A 20167-nucleotide genomic window follows, 5' to 3' on the forward strand; every position below is an offset into this window, starting at 1 on the left:
AGAACTAGGTTTTGAATAATTATACTTTTTGCCGCTAAAACCTACATTAGATGGCTGTACCCTTTCATTACATTGAATCGTGTCAGTGGATTAAGTAGTTTACGTTACATTCTAAGGAAGAAATGAGTTGTTCTAACTTTGGAAATTCATTATTTTCCAATGTTTTATCCTAGTCTCTTAAAATATTTAAGTTTTTAGTAATTAACTGTATTATAATAAATTCTAAATAGTCAATATTTAGATTCTTCAATGCATTAATATCTGAATTAACTTGGTCAATGAACTTAGATAAATTTTCAGAATTTTCCTTTTTTAATGGTTTTAAATTAATAATTTCTAAAGCATGTTTAGCTGCTATTAGCCTTTTGTTATCATAACGAGTTTTAAATAGTTCTATTGCAGTTTCATAATTTTCAGATGTTACTGATAAATTTTTATTACGTCAAGAGCATTGCCTCTTAAGAAATTTGCAAGGTAAAAAATTTCTCAACATTAGAAAATTCTTCTCGGTTATGAACTAAACTATTAAAAAGATCAAAGAATTTATGCCAAGCCTTCACATCACCATGGGCTCAATTAGTATATGTTTTAGAGAAATTGGATTAGGTTTGTTAATCACTTTAGTTGCATCAGTTACCTCTGAAATTTTGAAACGATTTTCTAATTTTTTATGTTTTAATTTAAGTTTGTCGAAAATATTATCATATGTGTGCCTATCCTGTAGGTCTTTATCTGTTGCATCTTGATGCAGTTCGATTTCAGATTGAACATAGAAAAATAGTATTTTATATTCTAACAGTTTATCAAACTTAATGATAAATAGATTGTAATCGCCTGAATTAAGATCAAAGTTTTTCAATGAATGTTTTTAAATTGGCTATACTATTCTTCATAATTCCTCTTTTTTTAATTAAATCCTTGAATTCCATTTTTATTGAAATCAGACACAAAATAATACTAAATTAGAATGAAATAAAGTTATTATAAAATAAGGTTAAAGATAATGTCATATACAATAATATTGTTAAAGTATAGCCTGTGCATAAAGTTGAATGAACTGGATTGGTTGTAAATATGATACGATAGTTGCTAATATATGCGTTTGCAGCTCAGCGAACAATAGAAAGATTGCCTGAGATATTTGTGTACATGTTTTGTACAGCGCAACAAAAAACGAACCTTGCCCAAGCCTTTATCAAGGGTTTAATATAGCATTTATGCTATAAGATCTTTATAGCTGCTTGTCCACTGTGAATGCTTATAGTTAAAAATTTAACTGTGTTATAAACCATTGAAATATTTAACTATTGAAATATTCACAAACTTGAATGTTTCACTAATGTTAATTTTTTAATTGCACTTTTAACATACACCTTAATTTTTTGATACACTTTTTATAAATAAATTATAAATACTGTGTTGTTGACTTGGTTTGACCTTATCGAAACCAAGTCGAGCCATGTAGAGCGGCTAAGTCTGTGTCGTTGATTCGGTAGGTACGGTGACTTGACCATCTGGTTCTTGAATGTGGAGACAAATGACCAAAAAACATGTGTTGAATCCAGTGTTAACTGTCCAGCCCTATCCGCTTGATTTATCCGGCTATCCGCTTGACTTATCCAGCAACTTAACCATATGGCTCGGGGACCTATGAAACGAACCTATATAACTATGAAGGACCTATGAAACGTATGGTAGATTTTAGAGCGAGGTTAGACTGTATTTTCATAGATGATGAATGAAGACAACACCTTGTAGCTTGTTGAATAATAGTTTAATGAATTGTCATCTTGATAGTTAATGAAATGAATTGTAACATAACGTATGACTTGACATAAAAATAAAAAAATATAAAATTAAATAAAACATTAAAGCTAACGTTCATCCGAACAAAGAATGGAGTCCATCTGGACTAAGAGTATAATGTGACTGCCTTGGACCAGATTTGAGCGCCAAATGCTAGTAACTATGAGGAATACTAAATGTCCATCCGGACAAAATGAAAAATGCGACCACACTGTGCGGGATTCTAATGTAGAATGCTGATAACAGCTTAACTTTCCGGTGAGCGCTAGCTGGGTGCTAGCGCTCACCGGATGGTGAGCTAGCACCCAGCTAGATCGCAGTACCAGATGGCTTGACATGGAACAGAGCAGTGTTTATAATAACTACTGGTTTTAAAAAAAATTTATTTTAAATATTACTAAAAAAAAATTTATTTTATGTATTATAAACTTTTAATTTTGGTTGAATTTAATTTTGAGGTGATGTATTTGCATTGTTTTTTTCAGCTTGTTTGTGTTGAAATGTAATTTATATTTTTAATGTTGGGTTTAATGAATTTTTTGTGTGCTCTGTTAGGTTGTACAAGTCCTGATAGAGCAATGCTTTGTCCTGGACTGATGGACTCACGAAGTAATAGCAGTGGAACTTCAGATATGTCAGATTATTGTGAAACACTTTCCCTTTCTTCATACTGTTCAGATACAACAGACTGTCTTCGGTTAGTATCAGAGATTTTTGGTCCATGAGTTCATTTATAGAATGTTTCATATTCTAATTAATTTTATACTTTAGATTTAAGTACTAAAATTTATAAACATTAAAAAGAACATAAAAATGTTAAAAACATTATTGTACTTGGTGTGTATGTAATTATTAGAAAGATTACCCCAGACTTTGACAAATTTACTATCACCTTATAGTTACATATGGAAAGCTTTTAACAAGATTTTGTTTTGCAGAATATTCCTGTAACAAATTAAATTCTTATAATAAAAATTTTAAATTTACGTTTGAAATAGATAGTAATAGAATATTATTAAATGTTTTAGGTGTCAATATTGAAATAAGGACAACCAGGTAGAAACATCATTATGTAGAAAACCTACATCTAACAATATAACAGTTCATAAAAAAATCAAATCATCCTTGGTGTCATAAAATTAACATTTATACAAATAAGATAATAGAGCAATTAAATACACAATAATAATAAAGAAAAGTTAAATAATAAATAAACATTGTATACAGCAATTAAAAATGGATATGATACTTTTTTAGTTACTATCAAAATACAATAATAAAACAACTACCTTAGAATCAGTACATAATAAGACACAAAAGAATGAAAAATGTATATATTTATATAAATATTTTTATATACTAATAATATATTGAAAACCTTACTAAAACTTGCATTAAAGAATTATTTAAATCAGTATACAAACCTAATAACCACATAATAAAATATTTAAAATCCAATAATAAAATAAATATTAAAAAAACCAATCTGTGTGGAATTTATAAAATTAAATTAATGATTTTGATGTTATTTATGTACGAAAAACAAATAGATCCTTTAATAGAACTAAATTTCTTGAACATTGGAGAAATTACAAAAATAATAAAGTATGTTTATCTAATATGGCGGACTATCTAATAAACATTCTATTTCTGATATTAACACAAATTTAGAAATATTAGAAGTTAATAAAGATGGCATAAAATTAATTACATTAGAAAAATATAATTTTTTACTGAACAGCAAAATTTACATGTACACTTTTTATATTATTCAAAATTTCAAAATAAAATAAAATTAAAAGAATATGTTTTAATGTAATAGATATCGAATTTAATATTCATGATGCAGAATACTGTGAAAACTAGTTATTAGAAATTAATATGGTAAGAGTTTAACTTATCACTCTTACTGAAGTGTTACCTACAATCCTTTTCTTTTCTTTTCAAAACCTCTAATCTAGGAGTTTTTATTCAGGAATTGAAATTAAAATTTCAATTCTACCTTACTTACTGTAATGTAAAAAAAGCCTTTTTATTGTTATGTATTTACTTAAATTCTTCTTTACCAGCAAGTTTACAATTTTTTTTTTTTAATTTTAGATTAAGTCATCCTGCTGTTACTACCTTAAGACCAAGATCAGGCAAAGAGTATCAAAAAATTGATCGTTTTATTTTGGAAAGTGAGATGAAGGTATTTATACTTATTTATTTATTATTCTTTTCATCAGGCAGTGTTATGGTTTCTCTCCTCTGTAGTTTGTAATTTCTTATCAATAGTAATCATTTAGTTTTCCTGTGTCTTTTATTCTACCAGTTTGAACTCAAACATAGAATTCCTTTAATATATACTGGGTGGAGCAGAAAAAATTAACATAAAAATCACACCATGCTGAAATCTGTCTAGGTGGGAGATAAACACATATAGCTTAGTAATGCTTTTGCATTAGTAAAGTCATGCTTTTGCAGTGAAAAAGCATTTTGCAAACAGACTGTTCCGTTACATAATGCAGTGAGTTTTTCAACAACATTTTGGCATTAGAAGGAATGGACATTTTGATCTTTCTTTATTGAATTGGGTCAGAAATATTAAATATCAAGATTACTGAATTGGATCAGACAATTCAGGTCTGACACATGCATTGTCAACAAGAAGCCACCTGCTCATCCTTGAACTGTGCGAACTCCAGAAAATGTACAGAGAGTGGCGGAAGCATTTCAGCATAGTACTCAGCATTCCACCCATTGCCATTCAACTGCCTTACATTTAACTTGTAGAACTGCTGCATAGAACTTACTGAGGATTTAATGTTCCATTCCTGTAAAATGCAAGTAGTGCAACGACTCTGTCAACATGATTTGAATCATCGAAGTGACTTTTGGAGGCATCTTCTGCAAATAATCAAATTGCAATTGCTGAATCACCTGCTAATATCTGATGAAGAACATTTTCATCTAAATGGATACGTTAACAATCAGAACTTCAGATATTGGGCTGCAGAGAATCTGTGCATGTTATATGAGAAGCCACTGCACAGTGAAAAAGTTGCAAACGGGTCATTCCACATAAAATCAACGAAAATAAATGCACTTCTCAGATTCATGTCCAGTAATTCAAATAAAATTTACGTTTTTGACTCTACCCATGAAATGATGCAAAAAAATATTTTTTCAGATTTTTCAGTCACTCAGTTTTTTGTGTAGAACCCGTAAAAAAGTAAAAAAATTGCAAAAAGCAAGGTTTGGGTAATTACAAAAGAATACATTTCTCAGCTCCTATAAGAAATAGAGAGTTCAATTTTGTGTCATTTTGAAGTGCTTGGAATGGACTTTCATATGATATGTCACTTGACAAGGTTTTGTGACAAGTAGTTCAAGGTCACCGAAAACATTATTTGACTTTGAATATATCCAAAAGTGTATTTTTTTTTATATTTGAAAAAAATATATTTTTTGCTTTCTAATACATTATACTTGTGATAAACATTTCATAATGGGATTGCAATGGGATCATGTTAAAAAATAATTTTGTAATAATTAGGTACTGCAGAATATTCTAATTGTTCCCTGTATGCGGCAGTTGCTAATTGAGATTCATTCAACAAAACCCTCCGCTTCCAGTTTTTCAGACTGGGTCACTTGATGAGGCAGAAGAGTAGCATGTCATGACGTGCACTCCTAGTGCCAGCAAAAGAATGTACATGTTTCATTCTGTTGAGACAAATAAAGTAATATTCAATCTGGATCATCTCTTGGAACAGAAGGTTCAGTGGTGTACTCTCCAAGAGGATTGATCATATCTATAAAGTTATGCAAAAAAAATTTTTTTTCAGATTTTTCAGTCATTCTTTGTTAACTGAACTTGCCTTTCTCTACTGGTTTGGAGTTTTATGAATAATTCATCACAGCCTTGGACCAGAATACAGTGATCAGCATGAAACCATCAACTTCTACACCTTCAAATAAAATGTACTGTTGCAACCCATTTGAAAAGTCAAGTCATAATTCTGTAAGAAAAACCTGAGAAGTGTAAGCAAGAACTTGGTGCAAACATTTACTTTTCTTAAACAAGGTTACAAAATTTATGATATTTGTCACAAATAGTTAGAAGCATCAACTAAAAATAATGCTGAAGAATCTACTTCTGATGAAGAATTTCAACAATTAGATTCTTTGTATTCCCCATATTAAGATGAAGCTGTAAAATGCTGTGAACAAAAGTTTGATTGTTTTAAATGAATTACCTATTCCGTTAAAACAACTATGTGAGAGAAAATACCCTCAGGAAAAGCTTAAGAAAGCAGTAGTGTTCAAAAGTAAAATATTGAACAGGATGCTATTCTTCTCTCCTCCGACCATGAAATTATCAACTATTGAAGGAAAATATAATACTACAGATGATAAGAACATCAAAATGCAAATATTGATAACGCTTCCTAAAAGCTGGACTTTAAAAGACATTCAAGTATGAATTTGGAGACTACACTGCAAGGAAAGCTAAAAGCCTAGTTAAAGAAAAAAATATCATTTCATATCCTGATCCTAAACCTGGTAAAACTTTAGATTTTGAAGCAACAGAAAAAGTAACTGATCTGTATGAGAGTGAGGAAATGTCCGGAAAAAAAAGATTTTATTTCTCTTAAGATAAATGGAAGATGAGAGGATGTTCAGAAAATATTAATTCTCTGTAATCTCCATGAAGCTTTTGCATTGTTTAAACATAGGTATCTATTACTGAAAATAGGATTTTCAAAGTTCTTTGAACTTAGGCCTACTTACTGTGTTCTTGCAGGTGCAACTGGAACCACGAGTGTTTGTGTATGTACAATGCACCAGAACTTACGGTTGTGCATTGTAGAATGAAAAAACTGGTAGCCGGTGATAGAGCAATTAAGTCTTACAAAAATATTATGACATATGTAGTGTATATTATTCCAACTGAAGCTTGCTACTTTGGAAATTGCAAAAATTGTCCTGGGTTTGAGGAAATCAAGGGAAGGTTTGAGGAAGCTTTTGAGCTCAATGTATTGAAAACATTACCTACAAACAGTGGATACAAGTTGACAAAAGTACATTTCTCAAGAAATTAGTCAAACCACTGAAGAATTCATAAGTATACTTTTTGAAAAACTTCCGAAACTTCTTCAATACTCATTTCTTTCTGGTCAACAGTCCAGTTAGTTACCTCACCCATTTTAAGCAATCTCTGAAAGAAAGTGAATGAATCTGCGACTTTGTTGAGAACTATTCATTCATTCTCCAGGATACAGCCAGGGTTTCCAATGGAACAATGCACAGGCAACACACTCACAGTTCACTCCTTTACAATCTATTTCCAAGATCCAACAACAAAAATATTGATGCATACATCTCTTGTCATAATTTCTGACTGTCTCACACATAACACAATAGCTGTGCACCTTTTACAGAAATATTTATTTGTTTTCATGCAGTCTTATTTTACCACAAAACCAAGCCTGATCTATTACTACAGTGATAGTGCTGCCTCTCGGTACAAAAACAGACTCAATTTTCTCAACCCTTGTTACCATGAATCAAACTTTGGGATCAAAGCAGAGTGGCATTTTTTTGCCACATCTCATGGCAAAAGTGCATATAATGGAGTGGGAGGGACTGTTAAAAGACTTGCAGCTAGAGCAAGTCTTCAAATAACTTACAGTGACCAGATCATGACTCCATGACAGCTGTATGACTGGGCAAATGAACACATTGAGTCGATACATTTCCATTACAATATAATTGAACAGCATAAAGGAGAAGAGGAGGCTTTGAAGAGAAGGACAGTAACAGCAAGAACTATACCAGGTACTCAGAAACTCCACTCTTTTGTTTCACTGAACAAGAATCAAGTGCAAGTGATGATGTTTTCATTTTCTAACAAATCAGCAGTAGAAGCACATCAAATATTGAGGATGATCTTTAATTCACAGAAATGGTTAGGGTGTTTTCTTGACTCAAATGAGGAAAATCAAACAGTTAAAGTTTAATGAAGTTCTTACATCCATGTGAACCTTCACCTTCCTTCCACTACCCAGATTTTGAGGATGTCTTAAAGTACATAGGAGTGATGTTATTTCAAAAGCAGATCCCAGGGTAAACCCAACAGGAAGAGTTTATTACCTCTCAAAGCAAGAAGTGGACAATGCTAACCAGAAGTTGTAAAATGAAGTCTACACTGTGTAATTTTTCTGTAAATAATTTTGGAAGCTATATGAACTGCAGTTAAGTGGTGAGTACGTACAAATTCATTATATTATTTCACCATGATCACATTCCAATCCCATTATAAAATGTCCCACATGTACAACACTTAGGAAAAAGAAAAAATTTTTTTCAACTTTTAAAAAAATTTTTGGATATATTCAAGGTCAAATAAATGTTTTGGTTACCTTGAACTATTAATGTCACAAAATCTTGCCAAGCAATGTATCACATGAAAGCCCATTTCAAGAACATTAAAATGACACCAAATTGAGCTCTCCTAGCTCTTATAGGAGCAGAGAAAATTAATCTTTTGTAATTACCTGAACCTTAATTTTTACAATTTTTTCACTTTTTTACGAGGTCCTACACAAAAAACTGAGTGACTGAAAAATCTGAAAAAAATATTTTTTGCATCACTTTATAGATATATTCAATCCTGTGAATTTTTTTGAAATTGGTGATGGTCAAATTGTGAGGCTTGCTGATTTGACCATAAAGTGGCCAAATTACCTAAAATGGTGTTAGTTAGTGCATTTATAGTGATCGCACTGTAGTTTTTTGAGAATGCTAATGGTCAGTCTGTTCTGATCTTATGAGATCGATATGTACTGCTGTTGCAGACATTTCTTAATAATGAACTTTGTCAGGATTGTGTCAACATGCCTGGTATGGTTCCAACAGCATGGCGCTACCACCCAAGCAGTATAAATTCCATGGCAGTCATCCAAAAAAAATGTTTTCTCAACATGTCATCTTTCGTTTCAGAGATGTTGCACGGCCTTCCTGCTCGCCTTTAGAAACTCTCCATTTGAAAGAGAAAGTTTATACCAACCAACCTCACACTGTACAGGAACTGCAAAATTTCATCTGAGCAGAAATGCATGCAGTTCCAGTGGATCAGCTGAGGAAAGTCATGGATGACGTCAGACAATGTACCTTACCGCAGACACTGTGCAAAGATGTACCTTACCACTAATAATGATCACTTGCATGTTATCTTCAAAACATGAGTTGAAAAATAAATGCTTGTCCTTGTTCTTTACAATGGTATACCTAGTTAGTATTTTGTTTACAATTAAAGTCTCATTTTCAAGTTTTATATTGTCTAATTGTTTTGCTCCATTCTCTGTATACAAATAAAACTCTTTTATATGATGGTCTCAATGATGGAAAAATAATAATGGCAGAATATGAAATGAAAATAATGCTAAATTAACAAAAGTTAATTTGGGTAGGAACCAATAATATTTATACAGCAAGAATTGAACAAGTAAAATAATACAGGTACTTAGCTATCATGTTTGCAGAAGATTACAAGAATGAAAATGAAGTAAAAACTAGAATATAGTAATTAAGGAAGTGTTTAATAGAAAAAAATTTGCATAGTAGAAAGTTAGAATAGAGAATACTTTTTAGAGAATTACTTAGTTAAAGAATAGAAAGCTATTACGTAGTGAGTTGAACTTGAAGAGTCTTGTGAATGTTAAGAATGCAAAAACAAAAAGGAACGGTTGGAGGTACATGAAATGTGTGCAGAGAGAATTAGAGAATAAGTTTAAATAGGACAATTGTCAATTCAGAAAAAGAAAGCTAATCAACTGGGCCATATGAAAGGAGAGAAATATTGATTAAAACAGTGATACAAATAGCAGTAGAATTTAAAAAGAAGAAATTCCATAAAATATTAATAATGTTGGATAATGTAAAAAAAAAAAATGTGAGGTTTTGAGAACTGAAAAGTTTTGTTGGGAGTAAAAGAGAATGACATGATGTAAGGGATGCATCAAGACAGATATGATGCTATAAAGATCAGAATATTTCATTGTTAAAGCGCTGTTTAGTTAATTTCAGAGGTTGTTGGATGTAATCTAGTTAAGTCCAGTTAAAATTTGTAATCCAATTGATGTCTCTTTGTGAATTCTAGTTTTAACCTTGTCATTATTAAGAAATTAAAGACAATGTGGTGGTGTGATGTTAGAAACATTACAGTCTTGTGTATTATTGCCTGCCTATAAAGAAATGAGCTATTTCACTCATATTTAAGTGTTAAATATATTTAAATATATGAACATATTTAAAAGTATATCTTTAAATCAGAAAATAACTTATTTTAACGTTTTTATATAAATATTTTCAGAATATAATTTATGTTTTTATAAAAATGCAGCATTAGATGAACTAGTTTTTTTATTCTTAACATGAGTATTGTTATATATGTTTTTTATTAACATTTTCAAAATAATGTTTAGGAAAATAGTTGTAGTAGTTTTCATGATCCTTTTTCATTGAGAAAAAGAAACCTAAACATTAAAGAAAAGGAAATCATGGTATATATGCCATATGGTATCATATGCTATATGAAACAGTGAAATTCCTATACTTAACCATGAAGAATTTATTTGCCTTTGCTCCACTGACTAAGCCCTGTGAATTACAACAATAATCTGCTTATCATCAATAGTCACTTGATATAAAAAAATATGAATCAGATAGTGCAGCATTGGCAGACTGCAGGCTATTCTTACTAAGCAAAACTTACACAGTAATATTTCAGCTTCAAATCTAAGTCCACTACTGGCTAGGAACAGAGGGGGTGGTGTAGCAACCGGACACGCTACGAGGCGGGATCTTCTCCCCTTGGGGGGGAATCGAGATGCAAATCTAAGTCCCTCCCTTGTAGACCAGACTGGAATCCATAATATATAACCTAAGTCTAGGATTTGAACTGTAGTTGAGTTCATTAAGGGAACTAGGACTAAATTTCATTGTTGTGAACAACATTTTTGTCTTGAATTTCAAGACATTCACAGGAATTGGCTCAATAATGTGGAACTAGGCATGGGTTTTGTGCTTCCGCAAACTTGGTTAGCAAGTTCAGAGGGCAATGATGTAGGACATTCAAGATGTCCGGATGAGGCCTATAGTGAAGGCAAAAGCTGAGACAACTAATCACCGATGTAAATGTCTACTGAGGCATTTACATTGGTGGCATCCCAGTGAGGCCAGGCTTATTAGGGGTCAAAGCCCATCATGGCAAGGAAGGGGGGGTGGCGGTGACCGGAATGTCACTAGGCGGGTGTTGTCCCCTACAGGGTTGGGATTCAAATCTAAGTCCAGTTTGCACTCATGTAAATACCAGAATATCCATTTAAATCAATCTTACTTTCATTTAATGGAGCTGTGCTAAGCGCAGTGGATTTCTATGAGGGATAGAACCAGGAACTTGATCCAATCTAAGATCATCCAATTTTGTGGTAGGTATGCCCAGGTTTGAGCTTAAGGACAACATAAAACAGAAACTATCTCCAGTATAATGAGATATGAGATGCCCTCTGGGTTTGAATATGAAATTTTCATACCGTCCTGAGAAATAAGGTTTACCATTACTCCAAATCTGCCAACTGAGATTTTAGAATTTTGACATTATTTCTATACTGTTAATATATTGTGGATATAAATCATAAATATTTCTTCTATGCTCAGTTTTTGCTTCTTTCAAATATACCTTAACAGTCAACTAGCTACTTTGTATTTTTCGCTTCCTTTAGAAGTATAAGAATAAAAATTAAAGTATAAATGGAACAGAATATCTTGTTTTATGAAAATGAAACATGGATGATGAGACAAGGAAGATGGATTGGATTGAGGCTTTTGAACCTCAATCCCAGTCTGGAGAAAGTAAGATGGGCAAATAAAGTATTAAATGCGGAAGTAATGAACAGGGCTAAAGAAGAAAGAACATGTATGTGGGAAGTTCACAAAAGAAAGGGAAACTGGTTAGAACATGTGGTTAGAAGAAATGGAATTTTTTGACAATTGCGTTGGGAGGGAAAGGAACTGAGGAGAAGGAAGGAGAAAGGAAGTGAGGAAGAAAAAGAGTGAAGTTAATAGGTGAGGTGAAGATTAGGAAGCTACTAAGGATGAAAGATAAGGCTTGGGACAGAAATGAATGGAGCGAGTGGTGCCATAAGGGACCTGTCACCATTCTGAACATCAGGTGATGAGAGAATAAAATATGCTTATTTTGTATTCTCTGTATTTTAGGTAGATTTTATAAGAAAACTATCTATTGTAATGGGTACCATGATTTGACTTATGGAAAATTTTGACATATCTTTGTGTTTCACATCTCTCAGACACCAAAAACACCATCAGTTCAAAAGTTTATATATATATATATATATTCCACTTTCTTGTGTACACGATAACTGCCGTAATTTTGTGCCAATCACTTTCAAATTGATATGTGAAACATAACAACCCAAAATCTCGGTCAAGCTCATCAGTGGGAAAAATCGGACCATGGGGGGTGGAAATGGAGGGATCATTTTCGAAAAAACAAAATATTGTTATAACTTATTAAGTAAAATATTGAATTTTTTAAATTCCCTACTAATCTGGATAACAGCCTAAAACATATCTAAGTGAAGTTTTTTGATATCACCAACCATTGGCCCAGGGGGTGGTGGAAAAAATGGGGTTTTGAAGACAAAAAAAATCATAGCGCTCTTCATAGGCACAGTATCAAGTCGATTTAACGTGGTCATTAGTCCTCTAAACTTTACCTTTTTTTTTAAACTTTTTTAAATACAACAAGGAGTGATCGGTAACCGCCTAGAAGATGTTGCTTCTGTCGCATTTGTGAGTTGCAGTGTAGACTGCCCACCCTGTCTTCAGCCCCATACAGGGCCTCCCATTGCGGTCCCCCCTGGATCACAGAAGTGTGTCCTGATCTCCTCTTCTGGTTGGCCGAGATGTCCCTCCCCAGGAGCGCCTCTAAACATTATCTAAAATTTTGTCTGAAACAATTTTTGATATGACCAACCCTTACAGCAAGGGATAACTAAAATGTTGCTGTAATTGTAAGAAGATGGGCTTGTTGTATGCTAAACATGTGAAACTTTTTTCCACATGCAACCATTGTCGTATTGAGTAAATTTGAAATTTTTCTTAACTTTAAGGTAGAAATCTTTTTTAAGATTTAAGGTTTAAATCTTTTTTCCCTATTTAGCACCAGTGAAATCTACCTCTGCCTTCTGGCATGCTGAAAGGGATTTTTTTTATTGTTGTATTTGAAATTGTATGTTTTTTTTATACAAATAGCAATTATAAAAGTCATAATATTTAGCTAGGTTATAATTAGAGAATTAGATTGTACGAATTTAATTACTGAATTGTTAGTGGGAAATCCACTTTGATTAGAATGCTTATATAAAGTATATTTGCATTTAATCACTTAATTTGTATGGTTAAAAACTAAATAAATAAATAATAATAAATGAAAAAGTTTTATTTACAATAATATTGAAATTTAAAAATAATATTGATTTATTTTTGTTGCAGAATACCGTTCACTCTTCTGGAACTGATTCACATGCTGATAAAAAGAAGGATGTTTCCCCTAGACCGTAACTTTAATAAAATTAATTCTTGTAAGTATGTTATAAATTATACGTACAGTATTTTTTTTTTCTTTTGAAGAATATCTCTTTATTATTTATACTCAGTTAAAAATGAATAGAAATAATAAGAAAGAAAGTGAAACACAAAATAACTTTACATCAGCAAGTAGGTATTATTGGACTATAAGAAGTATAATGTCAGTGTTCATATTCTATCAAATTCATCTTTTGAATGTTACATCAAGAGATGGTGACTAATGTAAAAGCATAGTTTATTCTTTTATACCCAAGAAAATTCACATCATTTTCACATGTCTACTACCATGTTTGAAGAACCCTTTGTAACTCATAAAAAATATTTTGTTAGTTTAAACAATTTGTATATTGTGAGCAAGAAAATAAGTAAAATACAATATAATAATGATAACAATACAGTATAATAAAATACTGTATATATAATTGGCCACTTTTATTATTACGATAATTCCCTTTCCTCTTAGATTATGGTAATTTAATACCACGTGTTCAAAAAAAACAAAAAAAAAACAAAATAACTGCAGTTTTAATTAAATCTACTTTATTACATTTAGAATTCCAAGTGTACGTGTTTTAATACTTGAAATTACAAAGTTTAATGTTATTTTTACCACTTAATGTAACACAGTTTACAGCCCTGCAGGTGTCAAACCTATAATCAACTTTATTCTACACTAAGGCAAGCATGTCTGCAACACAGCTGCTTTTAGTCTTTCGCTCAGGTGATTGAAATTTTTCTTGATACAATGTCTTACATAGCCGCAAAAGAAGAAATCCTCAGCAGAAATGAAGTTTAATATAGTTATTATAAATTGAAGTCTTTGTGGCTTGTCACTAGATTTAATTCCATTGAATAGCTACATTTTATAAACATAAAGTTTCAAAAACTTGCTAACAATATCATGGACAGTGCTTTTAGGGATATTTAGTCAATGACTAATATTACAAACTGAATGTTTGGACTTTGTTGGAAAGACAGCCGAATTCTTTCTGTATTTCCAGCACTTGTTTTAGGCGTACCTGGTTTAAAATGCTTCTGGTTTCCAAAGACTGTTCACACCACTTATTTATGCTTTTGTCACTCTGAGAATTTCTACAATAGACTGGTGTATAATCTCTTTGCACAACAGTCACTTATTACGTTTCTGTGAATGAGTACATGCACTATGCTTACTGTTGTGGCTAACCCGTGATAATAAAGCTTGGGCTCACAACAACTTGGCTTGTGCAACAGTCTAATGCAACTGCTGTCAGATGGAGAATGTGAAAACTAAAACTTAATGGTTGTTGCTGCATGTTTACTCAAAAAATACTATTGTGTGCTACAAAATAAGAACTATATTTGTGCTTGAAACCCAGAGTTCTTTGTTGGACACCAGTATATCATGATCAATTTTTTTTATCTCATGTTAATTTTTTTCAGGTATAATAAAGTTTGATTTATTCCTCAATTCTTCTGGAAAGTTCTCTGTAGCTCCATTTTTATGATTATACAATGTATAAAAGAAAATACAGTTAAATAGAATTATTTTAAATTCATTTACACACAAAACTTATGCTCTCAGTATTCTTAATAAGATAGCCAGTTTTTAAAAATATCTTTAAGGTCTTTATTTTTCTTAAATTTGAAATATATATCCCGAGTCTACTTTCTTGTCTGGTTGACATTTTTTAACTGAACTCTTTCCATTTTTTTTGGTTCTGAGCATCATTTTTCATTTTTTTATAGTCTCTTTCCTTTCTAATCCATCGATTTCCTCTTAACTTCTTCCCTGCTAATGTTTACTCATCCTGATCGCTCTTTTTCCTCATTGTTATCATTTTTATCACTTTTTGTTCCCTCCAATTTATTCTCATTTTGCCTGTCCACATCACTTTCTATATTCTTCAATGTAATCACATTTCAAAACTACCCAAGTACTTTTCTCTTTCTGACCATCCACAATTTATATTCCTAATATGTTAATACAGCCTATATAAACATTTGGTAGACTTCTTTCTCAAACCCTGTTCTGTGTCTTCTTGCTGAAGCAATCTTTTCACCTTTACAAAAGCTCATTTTCCTATAGCTCATTTTTTCTGTCTAGTTTCCATTCCAGATCACTAAATTTCACAACACTTAAATGATTTTTCCTGTTCTAGTAACCAGACCACTGGATAGATAAGTGTGGTATGATTATTTAATACATTAGAATATTATTATAATATGTACAAAATGAGAATAGGATAATTATTACTTCAGTTGTAATAAGTTTATGGTTTAAGCCTGGTAGTTTAAAATGGAAAGTTTTGATTGTTTTAATAAGCAGATTTTTTGGATTTCTATGACTGATGTTACATCAGTGTTGTAGTACTTATGAACTATATTAATTGGAAATGGTATTCTATTAATACCTAATTGAAATGTTCTTAAAATATATAATTAAATTCTCTTGTCATTCATAAATGTATTACATAGTACACTTTGTTATTTGTAAAATCTTAAAATAAATGTAGTGCATTATAATACAGAGGTATGTAAATAAGGTTATGATAATCGAATTTGTTTTTTTTTTTTTTTTTTTTTTTTTGTTAGTATATAAGTGAAACAAAACATTAACTGTACAAAGAATTTTTATCTAGAAATTTTGATTACATTTAATTAACCATAAAATGTTTATCGCAACTGAACTTTAGTTAACAAACTAAATTATAGAACTTTTCTTATTTAGTAATTAATTTTATTTATATTTAATAATTGCTATAAGAAAATTGTCTGCAGAACACACAACTACTTTAATTTTAAATAATTTTATTATTAAAAAAAAAAAAAAAAATGTTAAGAGTGCTTTTTATACCTTCAAATCTGCAGCAGCAGCAAAAAAATATAAATCTATATAATCTTTTTATAATAATAAAAATATAAATCTATAAAAATCTATAGCAGCAGGAAATGATTGATGTACAATATTTATGTAATTAATATGTAATAATAATTATTAATAATTTTACAATAATTTAAATTTATTGTCATTTTCCCACTTTTCAATTTAGCTTTTGTTGAAGAATTTTAAAATTACAATTGAACTAATTTTTATTTACATGTATTATACATTCTATTTGCTTTTATTGACATTCAATGTACAACTTTCAGATTTAAAAAATAGATCTGATCTTTTATGCTACACTTAGTATAATAATTACTTTCCTGTATGAAGTAAAGGAAGTATTGTGATCATAAAAATTTCAGTTTTCAGATTTCAACGGAAATATCCATTTTTTAACCATCCTTGAATCCATTTTGACTAGTTTCGACATGTTGTCTGTACGTACATATGTATGTATGTGCATATCTCACATAACTCAAAAACAATTAACTGTAGGATGTTGAATTTTGGATTTAGGACTGTTGTAACATCTAGTTATACACCTCTCCTTTTGGTTGCAATCGACTGAACCAAAAGTGTCCAAAATAGCTCAAAAAAAAAAAAGTTGGATTTTGGACTTTTTCTTAACTGCAGTAATAAGCCCTCAATGAGAGCTTGTCAACTACATATCATAAGTAGTACTTATTTTCATTGGTTCCAGAGTTAAAGCCAAATAAAAGTTTAGTTAATGAAATATTTGAATTTTCAAGGTGTGCACATCGATCGAATCAGACTTTAATTCCTTTCTTTTTTTAATTTATTTTTTAAAATTAAGTATATTGATTTGTTAATTATTATTAACTCGTGATTTTAACAAAAGTTTTATAATAAATAATAATTCAATAATAACATTAAAAAATTAAAAATGAAAAAAAAAATCAGAAGTTACTCATGAAATAAAATTTTATGTACTTTAAAAAATGTGTATATGTAATTTAATAGGAATTATTACATATGTGTATATGTAATATACATTTGGTGAAACATGGATTATTTAATATTAATTAAAAATTATAATTTAGAATCGTGTTATTTTTGGATTTTCTAGTTTAATTTCTGTTCAATTTTATGTAATTATTCTGGAATTTCTGTTTAATTTTATCTACATTAAAGTTAACTACAGTGTGACTGAAAAATAGACCGGTGAGAATAGGATGTCTGACTATTAATGCTCGTACAGAAATATGTAACTTGTACTGTTGCCAACATAACATGTTAAATGACAGATAGTCACAGTAATAGCTAGTAAATATGTTCTGCCTTTCTAATAAAATGTTTTCCTGTCTCACAATAATTTTACTGGATAGGCAGCATCAACCCTCCCTTAGCAAGACTTAATACTTTAACCTTTACATCTGTACATAATCTAACCTTTACAAAAAAGGTTATGTGGTAAATCTTAAAAAATGTAGGTTTTATTAATTTTTGTATTTAAATTGAAAAATGTTTTCTTTTATATAATATTATCTTACTGTAGTCTGTAATTCCAGTTCCAATTTGGCAGTTGGTCTTATCCAGTCTCAAGCAGATCATTATTATTAACTCAATATCAGTGACAGATCATATTGGAGGAGTGGTAATCCAAATCAAATATAAGTCCTGAAGTCCTGCAGCATCACAGAATAATTGTGATAACAGCTAATCAATGAAAATGTGAACCACTTCCTCAACCAAATGGTTGAGTAAGTTGTTTAAATTTTGAAAAGTTTGTAACAATATAACTTAATATACAATTAAGGAAAAATATACAGTTAAATAGAGCTATAATGTACAAAAGAAGAAAAATAATTGTATATAACAATAATATTTTATTTAATTAATCGATAATTATTTTACTATTTTATTGAACATTAAAAATAATAATAATTTAGGTTTTTTTTTCATTTTTTGTGTGGAGTTTTTAAAATAATACTGTACATAATGTATAATTTTAAAATGATTTAAATCATTAAAATTCATTGTAATCAATGATCTTATGGAATGATACTAAATTTAGTGAAAGGAGACATTAACATCTCCTAAAAAAAACTTTCAGTTACAAATTTTTAGATAATTTCATGGCATATATATAATTAAATATAAATATATATAATTATCTATAATATATATATATATATATATATATATATATATATATATATATATATATACACACACATTATTTATTTATTTTAAGTAGTATCGTACCAAAGCAAACTATGTTAAAAATTCAGTTAAAACATTTTTGTATAAATGAAGAAAATATGTTATTTATGTGTAATAAAATCATTATGCAGTGTAATATGATGTGGTACTGTTATAATGTGAATATTTAATGAATAAAACTGTCAATTTTTTGGCATGTTTTTTTTCTATAACATTGTGTACATATTATAATATTAGATTCATATAAATTCATAATTATGTACTTTAATACAGACTGTAATTTTTAGTAAATGTTATATAATGTAGTAAATAATAAAAAGAAATATAAATATTTATTTATCTATAAAAATAAATTAACAAAACATAATTATGATAATTATTTTTCATAATTATTTATGAAAAAACTTTAATATAATAGATATTTAAATAGAAAATTCATGAATTGAGTAGTAATAAGTGTCATTACCAACAGTTTTATATTCTGCAATCATAAAAATTGATATGAAATCTCTGTTGCTGTACTTAAAAATTGTTTTGTTTTATAAAATCAAGTAATATTTCAAATAAAAAATTGAAGTAGTATGTATTATTCATGTTTTGTTGAAACAAACATGATATTTATTATTTTCTAAATACCATAACTAAGAAGTTTGAATTTTAATTTTATATTAATATTATTGTTTAAAAACAATATTAATTTATTGTAGTAACCTTGATTCCAAATAATTATGTTTTTAAATTATATAAGGTAAACTGTGGTGCCTATAATTGTCTAGTCTTGTCCATTTTTATATGTAATTTTGGGTAGAATTTGTAAACTTGTTCGTAGGTTAAGGAAAAAAACAATAAAAAATTCATTATAATCAATTGTGTTTAATCTTAAAATTATCATTTTTTTATATTTTCCTGACATTAGTCATCTTTTTTTTATAGATGAAACCAGCTAACCTAATGATTAGGGTTTGATGGTTAAGTGTTTAGTAAACATTCCTCTTAATGTAAGATACAAACTGCAAAATTGTGTCAGCAGTTAGGAAAACACTTAAATTTTCTTGAAAATTTAATAAATTAAAGAATTGGTGAAAAGTCAGAAGATTGCCTATAAATTTTGGAATGTCTGATGTAATTATAGTTAATTAGGGTCCCAGAATTAGCTGCTACATCCTTTATTATGAAGTAATAGTTAATTTAACAAGCTTTTTTTGTACATCCTAGGTTTATCAGAATGTTTTATTAATTAAATCACATCAAGAATGATAACCAAGGAACCTAAAGATGAAGGTTTTAATACTACTTATTATTAATAAATAATACTTCAAAATAAATAAAATGTTTAACACTACTTCTGCCCAGAAAGACTTATTTAGTGAATTTTAAATAATTTTAGTGCTTCATTAGTAAACAGGATAAGTTTGCATTTTTTTTCTAAAGTAATTGTAGAATATATAGCCTTGCTACATTATACACAAGAAGATAATAGCAAACCTAGAAGAAAATAGTAAACCCTTATTACATCTTCAAAAGTAAACTTCTTGAAAATTTGATATCATTACGAGCATATAAAAACCAATAACTTTTCTAAAGATTATATCAGTCTTGTATATTGTTTGACATTGATTTGGGGAAAACCCTAACTGCCTCTTCAAATTA

General features: G+C 29.7%; 1 protein-coding gene across 3 annotated transcripts in view; it reads left to right on the top strand.

Annotated features, from left to right (window-relative positions):
* LOC142319351 (uncharacterized) overlaps positions 1–18427 on the top strand; it is a 725216-nt gene extending 706789 nt beyond the window's left edge. The window contains exons 15-18 of one of the 3 annotated variants that reach the window (XM_075356557.1): positions 2362–2503; positions 3907–3997; positions 13372–13460; positions 17850–18427. In XM_075356557.1, the coding sequence (XP_075212672.1) occupies positions 2362–2503; positions 3907–3997; positions 13372–13440 (302 nt within the window). In that variant the 3' untranslated portion in view covers positions 13441–13460; positions 17850–18427. The remainder of the gene's footprint in view (positions 1–2361; positions 2504–3906; positions 3998–13371; positions 13461–17849) is intronic. The other 2 variants (XM_075356565.1, XM_075356555.1) reach the window with 2 other exon arrangements.
* Positions 18428–20167: the final 1740 nt, after the last annotated feature.

Source organism: Lycorma delicatula, chromosome 1 (assembly GCF_047948215.1).
Source record: "Lycorma delicatula isolate Av1 chromosome 1, ASM4794821v1, whole genome shotgun sequence".
NCBI lineage: Eukaryota > Metazoa > Arthropoda > Insecta > Hemiptera > Fulgoridae > Lycorma > Lycorma delicatula.